A 27,575-nucleotide genomic window follows, 5' to 3' on the forward strand; every position below is an offset into this window, starting at 1 on the left:
ATAGCTCAGATCATTTACTTTTGATGAGAAATTATACATTTTGATTGCATACTTTGGTACCTTGACAAATCCAAGCAGTTTGAGACACTGTTGAGATTTCTAGAAACACATGAGTCTTTTTCTTCAAAAATTTAGTGTAAAAGTCTCTATTTAATCTGCTGTCTAGGAGAAATGATAGAGATCTCATTAGTGATTTCCTAAGGGAGTGGACGGCTAAATACAGTCTAATTTATAAAATGCACACACACACACACACACACACCTCCACCTCAAAGTGCTGCACTCGCTCGGCTGGAGTGTGAATAAATATTACAGCAGAAAATCGAACATCTGAACGTCAAACGCTGCCCTTTTCCAACCTGTGCAAGAATACATCAGATTTCAGAGAGTATGTGTGTTGGTAAAAGAGAGCGTTTCCTCTGTACTGTAACAGTTGTGTTAGTGAGTGTTGATGTGGATGTGCTGTAGTGTGTTTCTCTGTAATTACCACAGACACACTGGAGCTGAAGAGAGATGCTATCAGGTCTGTCTGGACTCTCTCTCTCTCTCTCTCTCTGGCTGCGGTTCAGCAATCTAGACTTAATTGTTGTGATAGGTGAAGGAATGTGAAGGTCTTCATTCATTCTTCTGGCTTCAAATAGGACCTTTTTTAATGTTCATCTTTCTTTAGTGTGTAATGTTGCTGTTTGAGCTTGAAAAAGCTCTGCAAAGTTACTAAGTTCCTCCAGCGGGAGTTATTCTCTATATCAGTGTCACTGTTTCTGAACTCCCTGAAAGGCCTCCATTGTAGTCTTGAGTTTTCTTCTGGGAACAAACACATCACAATATTCCTCATTTAAATAATTCCCACATTATTTCCTGTGTTTCCTTCTGTTGTCATGGTTGCTAAACACAGCCGTAATCATGTCTTGAACGTTGGGGGGGTTCTTTAAAGGATTAAAAGAAATTTAAGGAGTTAGAATCTATTTAAACAGTTCGCAAATAATATTTTATTTTAAAATATGTTCACATTCACTCTTATTTGTCTAATATATCGAAAATGCAAAATGTTCCTCATCTCGTCACATTCAGTCATGAATGTAAATGATAGCATAGTTTTAATTCACAGTGGTGAAATATCATAAAGTTAAGTTTGTATCACTGGATATTACTGTCGGTCGTTGAACATTTCTATCATAAAACAGTTGTCAAATATTAAATGTTTAACTACTTCCATCTCACCACGCACTTTCACTGTTAAACCGCCATGCTGGAATTCTCACTCGTCTACTGTGAACAGCAAGCCCCGCCTTCTTTAATTTGATTGGCCATGTCAATCATCTCAGCGCTGTTAGACCGCTGAGGCAGAGCAGCGTTTGGTTATTTCTAAAAGGTTGTTTGCACATGACGTCATTGCTCTGGTGCAAAATGCAGCTGGAGGGCAGGAAGTGATTTTTCAGTTCACAGTGTTGATCTGGTTACCATGAAAACAGTGACACACGCTGCTGCTTCAGCCGTCATATGGTAAAAAATGTCCAAAAATGTGTTCAACGAGCTGACAGAAGTCGATCAATTTCTTTGTTGGAAGGGTGTAAATGTAACTGTAGTTTTAATGTTGTCTTTGTAAATATTGACTTTCCCATATGGCCACGGAGGAGAATCGGAGGGGCATTCAGCGGACAGACACCCTTTTTTACAGTCTACGACAGACACCGACACACTGTATTTTTTTGTATTTATTTCAACAAATGACAACCAAAATCAAACCCATAGAAGCTTGTGAACAGTTTTGAAGTAGCTGCGTACAAGTTATACTCATTCACAAGCCGAGTGAGAGTCAAACTCGCACATGTAATGTTAATTATTAAACCAAACAAAATACAACACTTTCAAAAACACTCAGCTATGTGATTATTTTATTGAGTGATAGGCAGTGGGTTTAATCAGTGACATTATTAGATTTGCTATATGGCGTCTTTCCGTCACCTCCTCAACCTGTTTCCCTTAGTGTTTTTGCATGTAGAAAAGGCGAAAAATGTATTACACCATCCAGGTTTTCCCTGAACGATGACGTGAGTTCTTATTGAAATTCTCGATTCAGCATGAATGACCTACAATGGTGACAGAAAATCAAAATAATGCCCTAAACTCACTAGCAGAAAGGCAGCACGATATAAACTAACCAGACTAGAACTGAACACAGCGTGACGGCAGCTTCACATTCTCTATATCTACCGCCTCGATGGCAGTCAAGTCTTTCAATTCAGTACAAAAATCGCTCCTCTTCATAACATAAGGATCGCGTCCAACATATGTTGTGATTTTCTGTTTATACCTTTCTAAACCAGCACGTACAGACTTTTCTCCATCTCTTCCATTCTAATTTTCACTTCCTGCCCTCCATCTGAATTTCGCACGCCATCAGAATCACGTGATTGCATACTAGCTATTATATGGTTGTTACAGCCCTGTTGCTAAGTATGTTTTAATTTGTCGTCATGGTTACTCATTGTTTCACTGATTTCACACACCTAATCCTTGTTTTGTTCAATGGCTGTGCTCAAAATCGCCCCCTACAGCCTTAAGTAGGGCACTATTTGAGGGGACAGACATTTGTAGTGGTGTCTGAAACCATAGACATTATCGAGTGCACTCATTCAATCCCACAATGCACCACAATAACAAGTGTACAACTGATGTACGCTCAACTGCTAGAGAATACCCATAATGCACTGTGATAGTTGCATGCCAAATGAATTCCCCCATCTAACCAAAAGATGGCGCCAGCATCCATCCATCCATCCATTTTCCAAACCGTTGGTTCAATGTGGGTACAGCGTAATATCATACAAGTATAAATTCCTTTATAATTGATTATTAAATTGTTTAATTAAGGTTTATTCAGAGTTTCCACGATTTTTAATCTACTACAGAGCTGCCAGTTTGCTACGTTTCAAATGATTATTAAACAGCAAGCACAAACTATGCAAAAGCAACAGCCCTTCCGGTGCACTCAGTGTCCGAATTCATTCACTCGTTTTCATACATACCTTCAAGTGGACTATATTAGTGCAGTAATGTAGGGAATATGAATGAGGGTATATAAAGTGATTTCAGACAAAGCCCTTGTGTGTATATTTCCCTCAGTTCATTGTCTAGTGTTGGCTGTGCTTTAGCACACTGTTGGATTACTCTCTTTTTTATTTAATAAAGTTTACACTGCTATTAGATCCGCTTTGCCCCTCGTCGTCTTCCTGCCTGACTTAACATTACAACAACATCTCATAACAAACTCCTCCATGACTCATTTCTTCATAACAGAACCTTCTGTGACAGAAAGATGTCTCTAACTATATTGGAGCAGAAACCGCAAGCTGCAGGTAACTGTTAATCTAATTACACATGCAAAGAGGTTAGCCAATCGCAACACAGGTCATTTGCATATAAAGTACAGTAGCAAAATCCAGCTCAATTCTAATGCTCAGAGATAAAATTCGGTGCTTTTGGTGCAAGAAGCCTCAACTGACATTAATGTGGACTTCAGGGTGAAAAATAAAATGCTGCAGCAGTGTAAAATATGGGCTCTTTAAAATATAAACGCCCTAAAAGCTGTCCTACTGCTCATGTAAGAGAGACAGATGCAGTTATCTGCGAAAGGTCTTTCTCAGCCCATTACATTACTGTGAAGTATTTGCACTAAATCAAGTGGAGTATCCAACGGCATCAAATGATAAAAATCCCCCACCGCGCCACTCTGTCTGAAAAATGTCCCGTGGTGATATCATCTGAAATCCATCTCTTAAAACGCATTTCCCCTCTCAGCTTTACCACTATCATTTTCATGATTTACTCATGTTTTACATCAAAAACCTACAAGCATTTTTGGTTTGTGAGGAACCGGTGCTGATGCCTCAACACATGAGCAGATGGCACATACATGTCCGCCTCCACAGGAAACACACATGCACAGGTACAGGACGGTATAGCGATGGAGAACCCGTCCTCAATGGGTTACTGTACATATCCTACTCTGTGATTATGCTAATGCTATTCAAATTAGGAGAATTATGCTGTATTGCATCATAATCACATAACCCCTCCTCTAGTCTAGAGCACAAAAGTCGGGTTCTGGAAGTAAAAACTCCATTCATTTTGTCCATAAGGAAATTGATTTTTAACAATAACTTATAAACCTTTAAAGGCAAACCTACTGTGGAGCTACGAGGCTGTTAATCCATGGTATTTTCTTCTGTTGTAGCTGTCAGTCTGCATTATTTCAGATTATTTTTTAAATAATCGTGTTTAACAAAGGAATTCCTGGTGAAAAACTACATTGCCCATGATGCTGTACAGAAGATTTACACCAATCAGAGCACTGCGAATGACGTAATCGAGTCGATCTCTCTACGTTCTCAAAAAATGTTTGTATAGCCTTTCATATTTTGCAATAAACCTAAAATATAGTAGTTTTATATTTCTCCATTGTTTTTAACTCGATTATGCTGTTCGCAATGCTTCATGGGATTGTAGTTCTTTCCCTCACTAAAGCCGTTACGTTCACAATCTTGTAGCTTTGCCTTTTTGTCGAATTTTCAAAAACTTTTTTGCTTCAAATCAAAGTTTGTAATGTTATGATTTATCTCGTAGTCGATTGGCTTGGTTCATGGCTTGTAACACTTTAATGAAGACTATATCAAAATCCCTAGGGGGAAAATTAATGACAAAAAACACTTCTGGAACCAGCGCCGCTGAAAAAGGGGGTGGGCACTGTTGCACTCTATTGGCTAGTTTGAGTGATTGACAGGTAGAGGGGAATCCATCAGCCAATAGTTTGCACACATCATTTTCCAGCAATATATGGGTTTGTTCCCCATTATGTTTTTCCATAGGGATTTCAAAGTCCTTAACCAAACCAACCAGATCCAAACAGTGAGCAACAAAAAGCAAAACCTTTTCTGGTTGCCCTTTTATTTCTTTTGGCACCAAGGAAAGGGTAACCCTTAAATGTATATGTTTCTGAATTATTGTAAGTTATTCTAAGTCCACACACACAGACAATCAAGTTCACATATATTAATGTTAAAATTCTGGGGTCAGTATGATTTTCTTTTCTTTTTTTTAAAGAAATGAATATTTTGAGGATGCATTAAAATGATCAAAAGTGACAGTAAAGACATTTATAATGTTAAAAAGATTTCTATTCCAAATAAATGCTGTTCTTTTGAACTTTCTATTCATCAAAGATTTCTGAAAATAAAGGTTTTCAGGAAAATATGAAGCAGCACAACTGTTTCTTGAGCAGCAAGTCATCATATCAGAATGATTTCTGAAGGATCATGTGACGCCAGGTGCGTTTACATGGAGCATTGGTTTAAAAGTCCAATCTGAATAATACATCCGGAATAAAAAATGCCCAAACCGAATGAAATTGTAATTGGTTTGAGAGGGGTGGGATAAACCTTTCTATAAACTGAACAAAATAAAAACTCTGCCATGTAAACTGATTACTTTGTGTCTCCGTCATCACGTCAAGAGGCCAGGGGTCGTCAAAAATGCACAATGGCGGGGGCAAAATCAAAGTGGAGTAAAACTAAAGCAACACATTTATTAAATACACTGAAGGCACTCAGTTTATCATTACTACAGACCCATCCACACGCTTCTGCTTTTCTTCGGAGGGAGCAGTAGTATTGAGATGCTCCTTAGAGATGCACAGCCACCAAAAAGGTCAGCTTCCTGTGCCTGTCTTTTCCTCATACCTTCCAGCAGTAATATGCTACAAATTCACACTTTTTAATCGGAATGACAAAAAAAGTGTACATGTAAATCAAATAATTTGATCAAATAAATGCAGCCTTGGTGAACATGAATCTGAATTTGAATGGTAGACATCTTCTAGACACAGTGAGAAGCCCTAACATTGTCTTCTACCTGCCTGGACGTCTGTCTCAAAGCTCAGAGGAGCGTCACGTGACTGTGATGATGACAGATGGCAGCTGTAGACCTGTAAATGTCCAGCTGTCTCTATCAGCACAGATGTGTGTGGACCCCTGCTGATCGTAGCTGATGTTCAGGGGACTGAGGAGTTTTGGGTCTCGTAGTCGAGTCTAGTCACCTTTATTTACACAGCGCTTTATACACTGCAGACTATTTCAAAGCAGCTTCACTGTGATGAACATGAAAAGAACAGTGTTGATGTTGCAAAATTCATCAGTTAGGAAACAAATTTCAGCTCAGCGTTAAATGATTAGTTCTCTTCAGAATTTACTCACCCCCATGTCATCCAAGATGTTTATGTCTTTCTTTCTTCAGTCGAAGAGAAATTAAAAAGTTTTTGAGGAAAACATTTCAGGATTTTTCTCCATATAGCGGACTTCACTGGGGTTCACGTGACCTTTCCAACATGATTATGTAATGCGTGGCGCATCACAGAGCAGTGCTAGATGCAGCATTTGTGGTTAAAAAGTATATACATTTTTATTTTTTTCAGAAAATGACCGATAGTTTCGTTAGATAAGATCCTTATTCCTCGTCTGGGATCGTGTAGAGCCCTTTGAAGCTGCACTGAAACTGACCTTATATGGAGAAAAATCCTGGAATATTTTCCTCAAAAACCATAATTTCTTTTCGACTGAAGAAAGAAAGACATGAACATCTTGGATGACAAGTGGGTGAGTAAATTATCAGGAAATTCTCATTCAGAAGTGAACTAATCCTTTAATTCAATTTAGTTTAATAACAGTGTAAAGTTCACTTCAGCTAAAAGCTGCTCAGTGTCATTATTCAGCTCTCTTCAGTTTAATGTTGATTCAATTTCGTTCAATAACAGTGTTGATGTTGCAAAGTTCATCAATTATGAAACGAAATGTCTAGTCTCATGTATCCCAAACGTTTCACTAAAGACAGACATAAGATCTGGCACACAATGCAGTTTATTCTAGCCAAAAACCGCCCACTTAGACAGTAACAGACCGTCTGACTGACATAAAAAATGACCTGACCACAGTTAACACACGGATAAATCTGAAATATAATATAATTCTGTACATTACAGTTCAAAAGTTTGATTTTTTTATGTTTTTTGATAGAGGTCTCTTCTGCTCACCAAGGCAGCATTTATTTGATCAAAAATACAGTAAAACAGTGAAATATTATTACAATGTATAAGAACAGTTTTCTGTGTGAATATATGTTAAAATGTAATTTATTCCTGTGATCAAAGCTGAATTTTCAGCATCATTACTCCAATCTTCAGTGTCACATGATCCTTCAGAAATCATTCTGATATGATGATTTGATGCTCAAGAAACATTTATGATTATTATCAATGTTGAAAAAAGTTCAGATTTTTGTGATTTAGGAATATTTTGATGAATAGGAAGTCCAAAAGAACAGCAGTTATTTAAAATAAAAATCTTTTGTAACATTATAAATGTCTTTAATGTCACTTTTGATCAATTTAATGCATCCTTGCTGAATAAAAGTATTAAAATGAAAGTCAATGGGCTCCAAATGTTCTTCAAAACATTTTCTTTGGTGTTTCACATGTTTGAAACAACAAGGTGATTAAATCATGGCTGAATTTTTATTTTTGCATGAACGAAGCGTTTCAAACACGACTCATGAATATTTTTCAAAGATCTGATGCCATAAACTTCACAAACTTCTTCAAATTAGCATCTACATGTTCCTCAAAGGAGCTCACTGTTCAGAGGAGGGTTACGTTTAAAAAAGTTACTAATTAATTTCTCAAAAGGATGACATCAAGGAATATGCAAATGAAGACAAGCCGTATCAACTAGAACACAATCAAAACACTGTTTCCAGTAAAATGACACTGTGGCATCTTAGAAAATTACAAGAATTGGAATCCTGGACTGAAATAAAATTGGTGTAGAAACAATTTTCTTTCAGAAAATGCTAGTAAATTTCACAAATAATTACAAAGAAACAGCAAGTAAAGCAACTGAAATAATATTTTCAGGTAAAACATACCAATAATCTTAAACTTAGATTTTTTTTTTTCACAGTGTGTTAGTTATCTGAATTTTTCCAAAATAATTTTCCACCAGTAAACTGAATATGTCTTTATTTATTTATCCTAATTTAGCTGTATTTGCCAATGAGATGAATGGGAAGAGACATTTTTAGAGGGAAAACCTTATAATTCATTATTCACTGTTTTTTTTTAGCATGTCTAAGACTGCAGTGAGACAAAAAGAGTATGACAAGCATCTGAAGGAGAACTGGCAGATGGAGAAGTAGGAGAATTAATGAAGTAAGAAAACTGAGAAAGAGAAATGCAGAATAAAATCAGGATACACACACACACACACTTGCACACACCGAGAGAGACACAGTCACACACACACACGCACACACACACACACACACACACCTACACAACGAGAGAGACACAGTCACACACACACACCTACACAACGAGAGAGACACAGTCACACACACACACACACACACCTGCACACACAGAGAGAGTCACACACACACACACACACACACACACACACACCTGCACACACAGAGAGAGTCACACACACACACACACACACACTCACTCTCATCTGTTCTTCTCTTGAATTAAAGGGATGATTATTTAACAGCAGTGAAAAGGTTTTCTTTCATCAGAGCAGAAAAGTGACTCTCTTTCCACTTTGATTAATTTCCACAGAATTTCCATTCAAAAGTGACCTTGTTCATTTTATCTGACCACTGAACAGCAGTTAAAAGGCATAAAAGAGAGAGATGGAGACTGGGCAGATTTCCAGTCCATTCTGAATGGGTATAACTCAGGTCAATCCTACCGGAGACGGCTGTATTTTCAATAAAGCAAAGAGCATTTCCTCACAAACTCAGAACAGACTCGCTTGAAATCAACCAAGTATCCTGAACACCTGACAATTTGATCTGCGCATGTTATTTTGATTTGGTGCGACATCATGGTTAATTGCCGTGGCAAATACACAGAGAAGACGTGTCCTTATGTGTGTGATGACTTTAAAAAGAAAAATGAACATTTTGTCATTATTTACTTACCCTCGTGTTTTTTCACACCTCATGTTTTCTGGTTTTATTTCATATTCTGGTGTGCTTCAGTACTGCTGTTTTAATATTCTAGTTGGCTTCCCTCACTGTTCTCTCTTCTCAGAGATGTATTCAGACACTGAGTCTGGCCATCTGAGGGCCACTTCTTTCTAAATGTTTGTTTTAAATGATTTTCTGTCCTCTGATGTGCTTGAATAACTTACCGCCTCCTGTAAAACTGCTGACGACAACAGTCAGGTGTGAACACTCCATTCTGTCCAACACAAAACCAAAGATCGTTCTCAAACGACATGACATTTCAATCTCATACACAGAACCACAGCAACTCATGGACGGTCCAAAACACTCTGCTTTCACTTCCTTTATAGAAAGAGGAACAATACATGTCTGCAGAGAAAACAGAGACATTGTGCAGAAGAATACTATCAAGCGCCTGAAAACCAACATAAAATCACAACTGTCCCATTTTACTTTCTTAAAACAATTTTTTCAGTAACAGTTTAGGGTCCAATTCTCACTATTAACTAGTTGCTTATTAGCATGCATACAACTATGATATTGGCTGTTTATTAGTACTTATAAAGCACATCTTAATGTCTTATTCTGCATGACTACACTGTAAAAAATATTCCGTAGTTTTTACAAAATAATTTTGGCAGCTGTGGTTGCCAGAATAATTTTGTAAAAAATACAGAAAAACTGTAAACACATTTACAGAACAAACTGTAAATTCTACAGCATAAAACTGTAATTTACAAACAAGAAAATTTGAATGTAAACCAGTAAATTCAACAATGCACACTACTACTAAAATCTGTTTTGTACCTTTAACATATACAGACACCACCATAATAATGCAGGTGGTAAAAGAGAAAGCCACATGAAGAATCAGAGTTCATCACAAGTAGTTTTTCCATGAGCTGAATTATATACTAATATAAAGAAGGTGCAAAGAGTCATTCACACAAACGCAAAACACCATCATGGTAACCCACAACACTTACATAATGCAATAAACATTCATTAAACAACAGAAGATGTAACATAAAACCCTAATGTACATAACTGATAACAAAAACTATTAAGAAACATGATTTTTTAAACAAAATACTTTCAAATGTGCAGTGTCACACAGGGAATTGTGGGAATATCAGTTTACAGTTTTTGACTGTAAATTATACATTTATTTGTTCTTTTTTACTTCTAAAAATTGTAAAATTTACAGCATTTTACTGTGAAAATTACATAAAATGTCTGGTAAGAGCTTTTACAGTTTTTCCCTGTATATAGTACGGGAACGTACTGTTAACCTTTTTACAATTTTTTTTCATAGCATTTTTACAATATTTTACCGTTAAAATCACATTCATTTTTTACAGTGTATATTCTACATCCCTTAATCCTACCCAATACCTAAACTTAACAACTACCTTACTAACTATTAATAAGCAGTAATTAGGAGTTTATGGAGGCAAAAGTCATAGTTAAAGGAGACCTATAATGCCCCTTTTCACAACATGTAATATAAGTCTCTGGTGTCCCCAGAATGTGTGTGTGAAGTTTCAGCTCAAAATACCCCACAGATCATTTATTATAGCTTGTCAAATTTGCCTCTATTTGGGTGTGAACAAAAACACGCCGCTTTTGTGTGTGTCCCTTTAAATGCAAAGGTTGCTCAACAACAACAAAGCTGGAGAATCTCACGCAGCCAAAATGAGGATTGTCAGTAACGGTGTTCAGCCTTACATTGTTCAAACCGGAGTCGACACTGATGGAGAGACTCAGGAAGAAGTTACAACTTTTAGAATGAAACTGGACATTTCTCTTCTCTAAAGCAGCCCAACATGGCCTCACCCCCTTTGTTGTGTGTTCTTGGGGGTGGGGTTTATGTACATTTTAGGGTTAGTGATGTCACCAACCCAGGAAGGAGCTTATTGTAATCCCTACCATTTGTTGTAGTCCTTAAACAGCGATTTCTGTACAAAAAAATATCTATCTTTGCATTGAACTTTGAGTGTTGTAACTTTGCAGATGTTGTTTATGCTCAAACAGCAACATTACACACTAACTGAAGTTAAAAAAGTCAAATCACAATCAAGGACCCCTTTAATAGTTAATAGTGAGAATTGGATCCTGATATAAAGTGAAACATTTCTAATTTAACTCAATGCGTTACTTTTTACAATGTAACGTTTCTTTGTAATTATTAGTGAAATTTACTAGCAATTTCTGAGTGAATTAAATCTGAAATTTTGGAAGTACAAAAGACTGAAATAGTCTTGTCAAATGTACTACAATAATCTTTGTTTTATTTACAACTTTGAAAAAAAATTTTTTTTTTCCAGTGTAATAACTCTTAACGAGTAATAACTTGTTCCACTGAAAGGCCATGCAGGCTATTGCTTAATGTTGATAAATAGTCAAATAACTATTGCTTTTATTGAATATCTGTTTTCACTTCATAATAAAATATATTATGAAGTAAACTGGGTTGCAGAGAGAGAGAGAGACAATTTTGCCAAGTCATCATGATGCATGATTATGAATAATATTTTCTTTGACTAAGTTTTCAGCATTTAAAATCTCTCAGAGTAGACAGTCTTTGCACTGTTCTGATCCAAAATCTCTGAAAACATGTATAGCCACTCGCCAGCATTTAGCACTGGGCTCAGAAGATCAAGTGAGAGAAATTACTCATGGCTGAAATTACTGTTGGCTTGAGAAGAGATCAGTCTGGACCAGGGCCGGCTCAGGCTCTGTTGTGCCCTAGGCATGATTTTTGATTTTAGATAGCACCCCCCACAGTGTTAGTATTGCCAGTCAGGAATAGTATTTTAGCCTTTAGTTAAATACAGTTGTTATTTTTATTTCTTATGCATGATATTGTCTTTTCTTCTGCATTTGCTGTGATATTTTATGAATATTTAACTCTTTGAATTACCATTGTGTATGAAATGTGCTATATAAATAAACTTGCCTTGCCTAAAGAGGTTCTAAAAAAGTTATTTCAGAAAAAAAACAATGTCTGCCATGAAGAGTTGTTAACTTGTGATTTTTTCCAAAGCATAGTTTAAGTAGTAAATGCTAATGGAAAAATGAATATCTATGGTAACTGCACTGTCATGCATAATTAACATGTTATGATGATTTATCATAATCACATCATGATGTAGTCAGTGTTTAAATTAGTCCAACATAACATGTTGTCAACTATTATCATAAGCATATATATATATATATATATATATATATATATATATATATATACACACATGTATAATCTGTGCTAAAAGGATGTTAATTGGCATAAACGCACACAAAGAATGCTCCATTTAAAATCACTAAAAAGCTGTCACTCACTTCATCGCTATCTCACAAAGTTCTGTCTATTAATCAATGAAGCTGTCTACACTGCACAATGAATCTCTTATTTATGTCGTGTCTACACTCTCTTTGTTATAATGAGCAGATTTGCAAGCGTTCAGAACTCAGTGCTGAACAAAAACTCTGGCGTAAAGATTTATTAACATTACTTTAGTATGAAGCAGGGTGTGGCTGAAAGCTGTTGGAGCGGAACAAGGCTGCTGGAGTGATTGCTAATGACAGATGAGCGCGACACGTCTCGAGAGCAGCGCAGCTTTTATTATGCCGCTTCTGCTTCTTCCAGTCAAGCATATGTGGGGTAACACAGCGCTGTTTTATCATATTAGACACATTTGTGTGTTGAAAGTGCGATATTAGACATGGTAAAACATGGTACTTGCGGTAAATCAAGAAAACAAGATTTAAATAATAAAACTTACTGTGTTGAGCTACAGTATCTCACAGAAGTGAGTACACCCCTCACATTTTTGTAAATATTTTATTATATCTTTTCATGTGACAACACTGAAGAAATGACACTTTGCTACAATGTAAAGTAGTGAGTGTACAGCTTGTATAACAGTGTAAATTTGATATCCCCTCAAAATAACTCAACACACAGCCATTAATGTCTAAACCGCTGGCCACAAAAGTGAGTACACCCCTAAGTGAAAATGTCCAAATTGGGCCCAATTAGCCATTTTCTCTCCCCGGTGTCATGTGACTTGTTAATGTTACAAGGTCTCAGGTGTGAATGGGAAGCAGGTGTTTTAAATTTGGTGTTATCGCTCTCACTCTCTCATACTGGTCACTGGAAGTTCAACATGGCACCTCATGGCAAAGAACTCTCTGAGGATCTGAAAAAAAGAATTGTTGCTCTACATAAAGATGGCGTAGGCTATAAGAAGATTGCCAAGACCCTGAAACTAACATGTCTTGTTGTCTGATAAGACCAAGATAAACTTATTTGGTTCAGATGGTGTCAAACGTGTGTGGCGGCAACCAGGTGAGGAGTACAAAGACAAGTGTGTCTTGCCTACAGTCAAGCATGGTGGTGGGAGTGTCATGGTCTGGGGCTGCATGAGTGCTGCCGGCACTGGGGAGCTACAGTTCATTGAGGGAACCATGAATGAGCAGAGCATGAACCCCTCCCTTCGGAGACTGGGCCACAGGACAGTATTCCAACATGATAACAACCCCAAACACACCTCCAAGACGACCACTGCCTTGCTAAAGAATGTCTCCAGACCTAAACCCTATTGAGCATCTGTGGGGCATCCTCAAACGGAAGGTGGAGGAGCGCAAGGTCTCTGACATCCACCAGCTCTGTGATGTTGTCATGGAGGAGTGGAAGAGGACTCCAGTGGCAACCTGTGAAGCTCTGGTGAACTCCATGCCCAAGAGGGTTAAGGCAGTGCTGGAAAATAATGGTGGCCACACAAAATATTGACCCTTTGGGCCCAATTTGGACATTCTACTTAGGGGTGTACTCACTTTTGTGGCCAGCGGTTTAGACATTAATGGCTGTGTGTTGAGTTATTTTGAGGGGACAGCAAATTTACACTGTTATACAAGCTGTACACTCACTACTTTACATTGTAGCAAAGTGTCATTTCTTCAGTGTTGTCACATGAAAAGATATGATAAAATATTTACAAAAATGTGAGGGGTGTACTCACTTCTGTGAGATACTGTATATAACATTGATTAGTTTTCTGTAGATGAAAGTTTTCAAACAGTTGCTCACCTGTCTAATAAAACACATAATATATTAAAGCGTCTTTAGTGTTTCCATGGTTTCTACAAAATAAAACAGGAAATCGAGGGTAATGCAGGTATGATGTCATTGATAGGCGACACATGGACACAGTCCGTGTCCTGGTTAAAATTGCCTATTTCCCTGGATTTAAACATTCTTGGAAACATTTGGGATAATGTAAGTACACAAGTCAACAAAATATATAACACTGTTCTAGAGGTTTTGCGATATTTTAATCCTGCTTTTAAACAAACAACAACAACAACAACAACAACATTTTATTCTAGCTTCACCCATTCTTTATTTTATCAACACTTGAATGTGGGTAAGTTTCATTTAAAAAAAAGCAATATTTTGAACAAAAAGCTGAGAACATCATTTTTTTTTTTTTTCTCAAAGACTACAACGTGCATAATAAGCAATGATTTTATCGCTTGCTTCTGTTCCTTTTTTGCCTGTGTTTTGATCGGGAGATTCTGTACTCTTTCAGAAGATGTGTCATAGCACCCCCTACCGTATAACATTAAAAACACGGAAAGCCGGAAAATTCCATCAACGGTGGGGAAAGAGTTAAACAACTCTGATTGGCCATTGCGTTCAAGAGTTCAACAGACATGTCTGTAATTGGCTGCACTGCTCAACACTGCAAAAACATGTTGTAAATAGAAACCCTTTGACACTCAAATCTGCACTGGAGTGTTTGTCAAATCAGTTTTACCAATATGATATTATTACAGTTTCAACTGAGGGTGCTCTTGCCTACGTTTGAGGGAGTTTAGCACCCTTTAGCACCCCTGAAGAACCAGACCTGCCTCTCATGCCCATCATTTTGCACCCTGGGCAACCACCTTTCTCCTATGCCACTGGTCTGGACCCTGGTGGGGCTGGTCATGAAGTCACTATATGGCCACAGAGATCAGAATAGATATTTCTGTAAATGTCACAATGCATCAGCAGTGTTTGGGTGATAGAAAACAGCCCACAGCAGATCAGGGTGTAAGACGGAATATTCAGAAACACATTTTCTCAGTCCCATGAGGGTTGGAGATGATCAGTGATTCCTTTTGCCGTTTAAAAAAGAATAAACTGCAACTAAAAAAAGTCTGTGCTGTTTGTGTAATGAGTATTTAACTATATGAAATCAAAACGGACCCAATCTACTTTCTTAATAAATGTCAGTGCTCATATTGTTCATGATTCATCAGTGCACATTATTCCAAATAAAAACAAATTGCTTTCATGAAATAATGTAATAACTTTCTCCGACCTCTGAAAACAATTTTCTGTTCTGCTGATGTAATCAAGGCCACATGGGTGGGAAAATAATAATAAGTCAGCTAGATTTATTCATTTTCAGACTGTGTTGTCTTGTGCAAAACTTGCAGCCATGGTACGTGTTGCTAGGACATTGCTATAGAGTTGCTAGGGTGTTCTGTGTGGTTGTCAGGGCGTTGCTAGGTGGTTGCTTTCTGTGCCAAATCCCAAGACTTCATACAATATTTCAAAATACATACATTTAAATAATTATCAGCTAACTTGTCTTCCATTCTGAGCTTTTTACCATAGAAAACATAAGATAAAGGATTAAACTATATATCTTATGTTGCTAACAAGATAAAATACAGGCCATTCTATTCTGTATCTTATGCATTAGATGGATCTGTTCAGATTACAGCCAGAGGAAACCCAAAACATCACAGACTGAGGATTCCAGCTGTCACCTGTCTGTTTATAAAGCAGAAGTGCTGCACGGAAAACAAAGACACATTTACACTAGAAAGGCTGTGATACTTGCAAGATTCCACCCCATTTTGGCAGAAACCGAAAGTCGTGGTGAAAATAGCATGGTAACAGATCCATGAACCCCTGGAGATGCATTTCAATGTCTTCACTGCTTCATATGAAACACACGCTAAGAAACGCACCTCACAAGCACAACCTCTAACATAAAGACTAACAGATTTGATAACCTGAAAGAGAATAATGCAAATAACGACAGGTTTCCCAAACCACTATTGAGCAGATAAACAGATAGTCCCACCCCAGACTGGTTGAGTCAATGTTGCTGTGTTGAGCTGGTCGAGATACAAACAGATCAATGTTTTGAAAGCACCACCGAGTCGATTTTACACTTTCAGGGTATTTAACTTACAAATGGCTTACTTGTAGTTGTCTCTATTTTAATGAGTATTTTAATGTCAAAACTCCACATTTGAACTTTAAATATCCATCTACATTAGAGGTCTTCTCGGTTCAACCCGAACTGACCTTTTCGGTAAAAACATATTTTTGAGGCTACTAATATCAGACCCGACCCGTGTCTGAGGTACTTGTCAAAGTTTTGGACCCCAACCCTCTCAGGTTGGACCTCAGGATCGACCTCTAATCTACTTACAGGAAAAAATCCCCTAGATGAATTTCAAGGAAAGTTTGGGTCATGTTTAACCCTAAAAAAAAGATATATTTTACATAAAAGTTATATTTTGAAGAGAAAAAAAACAAAACCTATTAATACTTTAGCATTTTGAAGTCCCCCTGTAGTCAATAATTGTATCCCTTAAAACTTATCTTTGATCACCAAAATTACATATTTAAAAAATTTTTCCTGTGTAGAAAAATTTGTTTTTTGCATTATGATAAGACTTTAGGGGGAAATTTTGCTAAATTGTCAAAAATCTAAATAGTTTTTTAAAATATCCAATAGTTTCCAAAATGTCATTTCTCTTCAAGATATCAATATTCTATTTTTCTATTGATTTTAGGGTGAAATATGACCCAGGCTTGTTCTTGATTCACTCCGTGAGAGACAGACTGTTCAATGCACACACAACAAAACAAAATTAGCCAGTGCAACTAAACGAGGCAGGACTGCATGTTCTTGAGTGGCACGGTGTCCTTTTGTGCTAGGGCCGAAGCCTGTTATGCAGCACTGTGTGTGTCGATGAGAAAAGGTTGCGAGACTGTGTTCCTCGTAAAGGTTCTTGAGGCTTGTTAAGGGCACATTCTGTGCCTCGTTAAGCCGGCTGTGTCCCCGCGCTCATCAGCGCTACTGGCTGATAGAAGCGACGCAAACGCAGCTCGCATCAAAACCCCGCTTTTATTCGTGCCCGTCTCTCTCGCTCACTCCGTCCACCCACGCAGCTCAGAGTTTACAATTCAAATGAAAAGGACCGAGAGTGAAAGTAGGTAGAGAGGTTGCCATGGAGAATATGCCGGTTTGTCATTAATAATCATTCAAAATATTCTCATTCACCCTGAAGTCTGAGAAACAAAGAGACGCGTCTCTCCTCCAGGACCTGCGATATCCAGCGCATAAGCAAGTGCTTGCAGGTGTGATGCAGTGTGTGTGCGCAAAGAACTGAATGTGTACAAGTGTGTGTGTGAATGAACGCACTGTCTCCCAGATGCAGGAAAGCAGGTGAAGAGATCAAGAGAACAGAAACCGATCCAGACAAGACAAGAGAGCAGCCCAGTGTCACGATGAAACCATCGCTCTAGCGCTTACTCCACGAAACCAAGACCAAAACATCTTCCATGTGACAGCTTTTCTAACCTTACATCAGATGATTTCATAACACCTCGGTTATCCTTAGATTTCAGCACATTCGAAAGATGCAGAATGTTTAATAACTGGAATAATGACAGTGCGCTCCTAGAAAAAAAAAGATTCTAGACTCAATTTTAAAGGCCAAAAAGGTTCTATCAAGGAGAAATTTCTTAAATGATTTAATAATACTTTTATATTTAATGGATTATTAATTTTTTTTTCAACTGATAAAGTATGTTTATGAGCAGTTTAGTTAATACAATTTAATTAAAATTAATTAATTAATAAACAAATTAATTAATTAATTAAAACTAAATCCATGAAGCACCCTTATAGTTCTATATAGAAACTTTTCTATATAGAAGTATGTACCGTAATAATTATATCAGTTTCTTTTGATTTTAACTTGATCACACACATGCTACAACACACCGGTTACAGAAACAAACTAAAAAACATAAAAGATTACAGACAGAAAACTAATTTTTCTTACATTTTTTACAGATGCTTTTTGTATGTAAACAAGTAACATTACTATTACTGTTTGAATTTTCATTTCCATTTATAGTATGTACTTTAATAATGTTAAATACTTATAGTGTGCACTCTTAAAAAGAAAGGTTGCAAAAGGGGGTTTTCTCAGCAAAGCCACTGAAGAAATAAAGCAAAAGCAAAAAATGCAAATGAGCTGCTGCTCCCGGCCCCCTAGTGGATGAGTTGAATCAACTCCACAGCAACTACATAAATTTATCCACTAGCCATTCAGAAATGTCCGGTTTCATTCTAAAAGTTGTAACTTCTTCCTGAGTCTCTCCATCAGTGTCGACTCCGGTTTGAACAATGTAAGGCTGAACACCGTTACTGACAATCCTCATTTTGGCTACGTGAGATTCTCCAGCTTTGTTGTTGTTGAGCAACTGAAGCGTGAGCTGTTAAAGCTCCGCCCTCTTCTGGAAAGGGGGCAGGGAGCAGCAGCTCATTTGCATTTAAAAGGACACACACAAAACGGCGTGTTTTTGCTCACACCCAAATAGAGGCAAATTTGACAAGCTATAATAAATGATCTGTGGGGTATTTTGAGCTGAAACTTCACAGACACATTCTGGGGACACCAGAGACTTATATTATATCTTGTGAAAGGGGCATAATACGTCCCCTTTAAACAGATAGTTCACTCAACAATGAAAACTCTGTCATCATTTACTCACCCTCTTGTCTTTCCATGTCTTTATTTATGACTTTCTTTCTTCTGTAGTATAGAAATGAAACAACAACATTGGACCCCCATTGACACCCTTTTGTGTTCCATGAAAGAAAGAAGGTTTAGAATGACATGAGGGCGAATATATAATGATAGAATTTTCATTTTTTGATTCACCCATCTAATTAAAAATAAAGGCTCCGTTTAGAAACACGACATTATTTCAGAACCTTTTTTAAAATTCCACTGAACATTTTTGGCTAAACTATCCTTTTAAGTGTTTGATGAGCTCCTCAAACCGAATTAATTATATTTCTCTTTTCCATCATTCTGCTCTTCTCTGATATTCTTCTCCTAATCGCACTATTTGGCTTTCTCTCTGTTACGCCAGTCTCTCACTCATTCTTTCACCATCTCTCACTCTCTTCCAGCGCTCGTCTCATGCCACTTTTTCTGCTTTTAAATTCCACCCAATTTAGTTAAACTAATCTCTGTTCCATCCTTCAATCACTCTCTCCACAGCTGCTTATTCCTGAGAGGAGAAGAGAGAGACGGTATGAGACGCAGGCAGAGAGAGAGACGGATGCGAGCGTGGGAAGAGAGCTGAAGTCCTTGAGATCTTAAGTGAAGGTTACACTCCACTAGATTCTGACACACACACACACACACAGATACAAACACACAAACACATTCTGTACTGAATGCTGATTACGAACACAATGGTTTCATTTCCAGTGACTACTGTGTTCTTTCCCAGCATGCTTTGCTGGTGTCTCATAGAAGAGATGGCAATAACGTCACACTATGTTTGATGTCAGTGATGCAGAACATAATTGGCGTCTCATAACAGATCAAAATGTGTCACATTCGAATATGCGCATATTCAAATTGCACAAATGAGATTTAAGAACAATTTTAAGTGAATAACAACTATACCTCAGGCTGTTCCTCACACAAAACTACTGACAACTTCAGACAACTTGGAATATAGTGCACAAGTCATATGGAATTTATGGTGCTTTTATGGTGTCATTTATTTTTAATCTTTAATTTATCGTACATCAAATTTGGCTGAGAAATTAAGAAATTATTAAGTCATTATTGTGTAAAGCATCAAATAGACATTACAGAAAGTAGATTCAGAAAGAAATATTTTATTTGATTCAACATAGAATTTATTACTTTTGGATCATGAGGTTGAGTAATTTTGTTTTTATTTATCAATATGGAAATATGAAATTGAAAGTGAACATCTAGTCAACTGATGTTTTATGAATCATTTTCTTAGAGATGTTAATTTACTGAAAGCTACTAAGAAAATATGTTGACGCACGTCGAGTGCGCATCAATGTAATGTGCAGCACGAATCTCTCCGCAAAACTCGCGGGCTCTCAAATATAGTGTCCTCATGGCTCTTCTCTGGCTCAGATATTACGTATAACTTAAAATAAACTTTATGTGGTTGAAAACGCTGAATAGTTGTGATATGAAAAGCACTGAGCGCGTCCATCTCTGGCTCAGCGCCAGCCAAAGCACGAAAGCACGTTTGAATTTAGCAGTGAACATTCTGATCTTACCGGTGTTGTTGTACGCTTCAAAGGGTTCAAATCGATCGCCTTTCGCCTTTCATATCTTATATTTTATGGACATTCTGACCACATTCTATAGGCTATATCACGCAGTGCCCTGCATTATATATTTATCATCAGTCAACTTTATGAAATGTCAAGATGACCTATGTAGTCTGGGGGTGGGGCAAGTGCGTTAAATGCGTAAAAAATTTTAACACATTTTTTTTCCGTAATTATTAATCTAATTAATGCATTAAATTCACAGCCCTAATATATATATATATATATATATATACACACACACACACACACACACACCTTTTTTTTCTTTTCTATTACAGCATGACTCGGTCTGTTCATTAACAGGTATGATCTTGATCATGATCTTGTTCTTTTCTTTTCTTTCTCTTTATATGTGTGTGTGTGTGTGTGTGTGTGTGTGAGTGAGAGAGAGAGAGAGAGAGAGAGAGAGAGAGAGAGAGAGAGAGAGAGAGAGAGAGTTTTCACTGTCTGCCATCTTAATTAAGCATGGGACACATTCCAGGTCCTCAGCTTTGGGGACCAGACAGTAAAAGTGCTTACAACCCTGAACCACTCTCACACACACACACACACACACACACACACACACACAAGCCTCTGGAGTCTTAGAGATCAGACGTGGAGTGGGGGTCGGGTGTTTCGGGAGCCGTGGAATACAGTGGGATGAAAGGAGAGCGAGTGGGGGGAAGGAAGTACATTATGTGTGTGTGTGTGTGTGTGTGTGTGTGTGTGTGTGTTCATGAGTCCTCGTATCTAAAATAGCTTTAAAAACATACTAAACAATGTTTTATTAAAAATGTAAAAATGCAGAATGTTTTCTGTGATGGGTAGGTTTAGGGTTAGTGTAGGGGGACAGAATATACAGTTTGTACAGTATAAAAACCATTACGCCTATGGAGAGTCCTCACTTTGATAGCAAAACAAACCTGTGTGTGTGTGTGTGTGTGTGTGTGTGTGTGTGTGTGTGACAGAGGAAAAGAAACATGTTAAGGTGTAAGAACGGAGCCATAAGGCTGGAGCGCTAGCAGATCAGAGTAGAGTTATTACTATAACTAGGATAGAACCTATTGTTTTTAAAAACATTTTCTTAAACTGTAAAAAAAAAAAAAAAGCTAAGTAAATAAACTAATACTAAATGAAAAAAGAAAAACATTTTAACTGAAATACAAAACTGGAAAACTATCCCATTCATCTCAATAGCAGTCGCTCGACTGGTGCCGTGTTTTCTCACGGGCCAATCAACGTCATGTGACTAAACCCTCTGGAGCTGCAGGAAAATGACATCATGACAACTCTGATTGGCTGATGACATCACAAGAACACACAGTCTCAAACCCTTCACTAGTGACATCACAGACAGCAGAATTTGGTTGTCAGTCCATATTTCAGTCCTTATTATGGTTACGTTCACACACAATACGGTTATTTTCGGCAGTGACAACCACATTCTGTAACTGAACTCACAACCGCATTCTCGGAAAACCCGCACTGTGTGAACGCAACCGCACTGGACAACTACAGGTCATACAGTGTGCGAGAGATACTCTAAACGCGTGTCTAAATGATATTTGACTTTGATATTACTTTTGGTCGCTGTCGCTATGCTTACTGGTAAGAGGATAAATACAGGCTCGACTCTCTTTGCACGTTCATACAGACAGTATTCGAGACGCTGCTGTAAGTTGCTTTGTGAACGCAACATTTAGATGCTCACACCTGTAAGCAAATGCAGCTGTCAATCCCAAAAACTGACAGTGTGAACGTAGCCAGTGAAAAGTCCACTTCACACTTTCAACAGCCTTTCGCTCTCTTTACACGTATCCACACACATCCTTCGCAGACATCTTAACGCACAATTCCCATCTGACTCTACAGAGGCCACACTGACAGAATTCAAATGACACTTCTGAAACAGACACCATGCACCTCGATGCTGTCATGTGTGTGTGAGCAGCACTGCACTGATGCAGAATAAAGCAGCACGGCAAAATAAACCATATTTTACCAGCGTTGTGAGTTTGCAGTCTGAATTGAATGTGATGAGATAAAAACGCCACTACTGAGACATAATACAACAAACAACCATTGCATGCCTTTTCAGGATACATTTAAAACGAACAGCATGACCAGTGTACTCGTAAAAGTTGAATCAGTCAAAAGAATTACTAGCCGAATTCATTTCTTAAACAAATTAATCTTCTGATCTGATTCCGGTACTAAATTGATCAAAAAGAATCACAAGCTGAATAAGTCTAATAAATGATTTGCTAATTCAGCTTCGCAAAAAAAAAGACTCTTATGTTCCAATTCTTGTAATTAATTGGTCAAAAAGATTCACAAGTTGAATCATTATAATGAATTGGTCATTGAATTCACTTCACAAACAAAAGACTATTATGATCTGATTCCTGTCAAGAATTGGTCAAAAAGACTCACAAGTTGAATCAGTCTAATGAATTACTTGTTAAATCAAATTAACAAAATAATGACTCTTATGACCCTATTCTTGTAATGAATCAGTCAAAAAGACTCATAAGTTCAATCAGTTCAATTAATTAGTCACTGAATCCAATTCACAAACAAAAGACTCTAATAATCTGATTCTTGTAATGAATTGGTCAACAAGTTGAATCAGTCAAATGAATTACCACTGTAGCTGAATCCAATTCTCAAACAAATTACTCTTATGATCCGATTCCTGTAATGATTTGGTCAAAAAGACTCACAAGTTGAATCAGTCTGATGAATTGCACACTAAATCAAATTCACAAAAGAATGAATCTTATGATCCTAGTCTTGTAATGAATCAGTCAGAAAGACTCAAGTTGAATCAGTCAAATGAATCACTACTGTAGCTGAATCCAATTCTCAAACAAATTACTCTTATGATCCAATTCCTGTAATGGATTGGTCAAAAAGACTCACAAGTTGAATCATTTGAATGAATTAGTCACTGAATCCAGTTCACAAACGAAAGACTCTGATGATCTGATTCTTGCAATTAATTGGTCAACAAGTTGAATTAGTCAAATGAATTAATAATGTAGCTGAATCCAAATCTCAAACAAATCACTCTTATGATTTGATTCATGTAATGAACTGGTCAAAAAGAACCACAAGTTGAATCATTCGAATGAATTACTTGCTAAAACAAATTCACCAAAGAATAACACTAATGACCCAATTATCATAACAAATTGGTCAAAAAGACTCACAAACTGAATCGAATTAGTCATTGATTCCAGTTCACAAAGAAAGACTGTTATGATTTGATTCTTTTAATGAATCGGTCAAAGTGACTCTCAAACTTTTAGACTGAATGAGTCTGAATCCAGTTACTGATTTATAGTCTGACTCACATCTGGATGTTTATATGATAATGTAAATTTAATGACGCACATAGTGCACTCACCCTCGGTGTGGATGGCAGATACGTAGGTCCAGTTGTATCTCTTCACTATGTCCACCATGGCTCTGGCCTGCTGGGCGTCCGAAGGCACGACCCTCATGAAGTATTTGTACAGTGATTTGTCGCTGAGGTCCATACTGGTGGCGGAGTACGCAATCTGCGGAATATTAAACAGCTGCAGCAAGTTCTGCACTTGAATGGCCACGGAACTGGAACCCGGCCCGATCAGCCCCACGATTGGCTTCTTCCCCTTCATGGGCGTGGCACTCGGATCAGCACACCTGGTCCCGCCCCCAGCCTCTTCGCTTTCGTCTGCGGCGACAAGCGAGTCCCGTATGAACTCGATGCTTTGCTCCAGAGCGACGGCGGAATGCCAGCAGGAGTCTCGGATCTCACAGCCCAGCGTGACGTTGGGGAGGATTTTGGGGTCGGCGTTGATTCGGTCCAGCGTGTGCATCATGGCCTCGACGCGCTGGATGCCGTACTGCTCCCGAACGGCCCCGCATTTGCGCTCGTGCACTTTGTCGGCCGGCGGCTGGTGGTGCACGGAGAAAAGTGCGCCGATGATGATGTCACCGGGTATGTGGGCAACGACGCGCCGCTCGTTGGTCTGGGCCGCCATCGCCAGGGACATCAGTTGCCATAAAAACACGGCGAGGGGATACAGGTTGACCATTTTGGAGTAAATCAGAGGGCGTGTGTCTGTTCCTGTTCTGTTACTCACGTCAGCTCACATTAGTGCCAAAGACGCAATCACAGTGGTGCTGATAAGATGAAGAAGTTCAGTCCAGTCCAGTTCCTTCTCTGAACTTTCCGTATTTGACTACACCAAAAGGAGATTCTGGAATCCTGTGGCTTTGAACTGCGCTGTCATTTGTCCGAGAGCTTCTACGACGACCCTGAGCAGGATGCTGGGTCGTTTCCGTGGCAACCTCGAGCTGGGGACGGCATGAGATGAGGGGCCTCATAACCTTGAACGAGAGGAGATGGACACAGCAATATTATTACACACACACACAAAACATGGGAAACGTTGAGCCTAAATCTAACCACACACGTGCCGCTCTTAAACTTTCACGTTCAGCATTTGAAGACACTGTTCTATTGCAAGGATTAAGGATTAGTTCACTTTAAAATGAAAATCACCCCAAGCTTTACTCACCCTCAAGCTACCCTAGGTGTATATGACTTTCTTCTTTCTGATGAACACAATCGGAGATATTTTAATAAATATCCTGACACATCCAAGCTTTATAACGGCAGTGAACGGGTCCAACGAGTATGAAGCTCAAGAAAGTGCATCCATCCATCATAAACGTACTCCACACGGCTCTGGGGGGTTAATAAAGACCTTCTGAAGCGAAGCGATACATTTGTGTAAGAAAAATATCCATATTTAACAAGTTATGAAGTAAAATATCTAGCTTCCGCCAGACCGTCTTCCGTATTTAAGTTACGAAGAAAGTGTAAAACTCTCGCAGATCAAAACTCTTACGCTACGTTCTACGCCTTCCCAATTCAACTTACGAAAAAAGCTTAAATGATGTAAGTTGAATACGGAATGCGTAGAACGTAGCGTAAGCGCTTTGAACTGTGAGAGTTTTACTCTTTCTTCGTATGTGGATGGAAGCACTTTCTTCAGCTCATACTCTGCAATTATAAAGCCCGGATGCGTCAGGATATTTATTAATATAACTCCGATTGTGTTCATCAGAAAGAAGAAAGTCATATACACCTAGGATGGCTTGAGGGTGAGTAAAGCTTGGGGTAATTTTCATTTTAAAGTGAACTAATCCTTTAAACTGTAAAAAAAAAAAAAAAAGATTTTCTAATATGTAAATAAAAAGATTATTTGAGTATGTTTTACATAACAATACCATTTAAGTCTTTATACTTCAAAATTTTGTTACTTGCTATTTCTTTGTCATTAACTGTGAAATTTACTAACAATCTGAGAGTAAAAATTGTTTCCACATCAATTTTTTTTTTCCAGTGTAGGATTTACTTTGAATTTGATTGATTTTTTTATTTAGAAATTATTAGTAACTTTCACAAATAATTATGAAGAAATGGCAAGCAATTCTGAAGTAGAAAGAATGAAATTTACTAACAATTTTTCAGTGTATTTTTCAGTGTAGGGTATACTTTGAAACAATTTTCACTCTTTCACACATAATTACAAAGAAATGGCCAGCAAATTTGAAGTAGAAAGACTGAAATTGTATTTTCTTGTGAAACATACTCCAATATTCCTTAGTTACAACTTCGAAAAATATATTTCTACAGTGTGTATGGTTGCAAGTTTCATTGCATGTTCTGTATGAATGTAACGTATGTGTGCTTTGTCTGAAAGTGTAACAGAAAAGACAACATTGTTACAAGGCTGTCAAGAATAACTGAGAAAGCTTTTAAAGGTCCTCAACACAAACGAAAACCATTTTTATTGGCTGTCAGACTCATTCATTCTGAAAGCAGACCACAACAATGAGGTGACAGTTTTTCAGAAGAAAAGAAGAGAGCATTTACAAGATGAATAGACTTTTCACAAGCAACTCATTTTAGTCTCACAGCAATGGTACTGGAATAAATAAATACAATTATCCTCACTCTAGCTGCATCCAAGGGCCGGTTTCACATGCCAAACCACAAATTGGACACTTGGTCCCTGTTAAAATGTGCTATATGGGGTCCATTAGAGAGACAGCACTCTGTCACAATGAAAATGCTGTCTCACTTTCCAATGAAACATTATGGCAAGAGCTGAATGGAGGGGAAATGCATCACAGGTCTGCCTCCGGCATATAAGAAACAATAGGAGGGGAAACAAACTGCAATCCCACAAAAACCTCGCCAATATCAGGCATTCGCATTGAAATCATGCTGGCATTTAATGCTCACTTCATTCAAACGAATGCAAATGTCAGGCTGATAGGGCAGAGAGCTCCACTCAAAGCCGCGGAGATCGAACGGGACGGATGCGAGTGAACGACCTTGCCGTTGATAAACCGAGAGAACGGGAGCTTTGCGCTGTCCGTGGTGCTGAAACGCATCACACTGCAGTGGCCAAAGAACTCCATGTGCTCAGTCTAACGCATCTCATAAACAACCTCCTGTATCCCCTCAGTCTTTAAAAGGTCCGACAGATTTAACATTGCAAATATAACATTATAGAACTGCATACACATGCAATGCAAATGAATTTGCATATAATGCATTCCCAATAAGTCATACTGTTACCCATGCAACCGAGATGCTCGCGCTCGGTCGATAATCTGCAGAGAGAGAAACGGAGCGCGTTCCTAATTCCAGAACATCACCGCTTCCACAGAGCCAAACTCACGCGGAGAGTGCGTGTCCGCGCACAGGTTGTCTGTGGTGATGTTTTGGTGACGGTCCTTCTTACCTGCCCCGCGCCTCGATTCACTAAGGTCACGGATGGCGCGTGCCTCCCACAGGTGAATGGTCGGAGATTTTGGGGTCGGTAGCCCGGTAAACGGCGGGGCACTGGAGAGCCACAGCTGTAGTGTCGTCTCGTCTTCTTGTCACGCACTAACACTGGCGTGATCAGGCACACACATCCCAGTCCGCGACTCAACCCCTCCCACCAGTGAACCCCGAGACTGGCTGCATCCAACCGGCCG

General features: G+C 38.3%; 1 protein-coding gene across 2 annotated transcripts in view; it reads right to left on the reverse strand.

Moving 5' to 3' along the window:
• The window catches only part of grm5b (glutamate receptor, metabotropic 5b), a 67,664-nt gene extending 40,089 nt beyond the window's left edge, over positions 1 to 27,575 (reverse strand). Inside the window, exons 1-2 of one of the 2 annotated variants that reach the window (XM_051863711.1) lie at positions 27,338 to 27,575; positions 23,938 to 24,905 (exon numbers count right to left, since the gene is read on the reverse strand). In XM_051863711.1, the coding sequence (XP_051719671.1) occupies positions 23,938 to 24,610 (673 nt within the window). In that variant the 5' untranslated portion in view covers positions 24,611 to 24,905; positions 27,338 to 27,575. The other variant, XM_051863712.1, reaches the window with a different exon arrangement.

Source organism: Ctenopharyngodon idella, chromosome 15, assembly GCF_019924925.1.
Source record: "Ctenopharyngodon idella isolate HZGC_01 chromosome 15, HZGC01, whole genome shotgun sequence".
In the NCBI taxonomy this organism is placed as follows: Eukaryota; Metazoa; Chordata; class Actinopteri; order Cypriniformes; family Xenocyprididae; genus Ctenopharyngodon; species Ctenopharyngodon idella.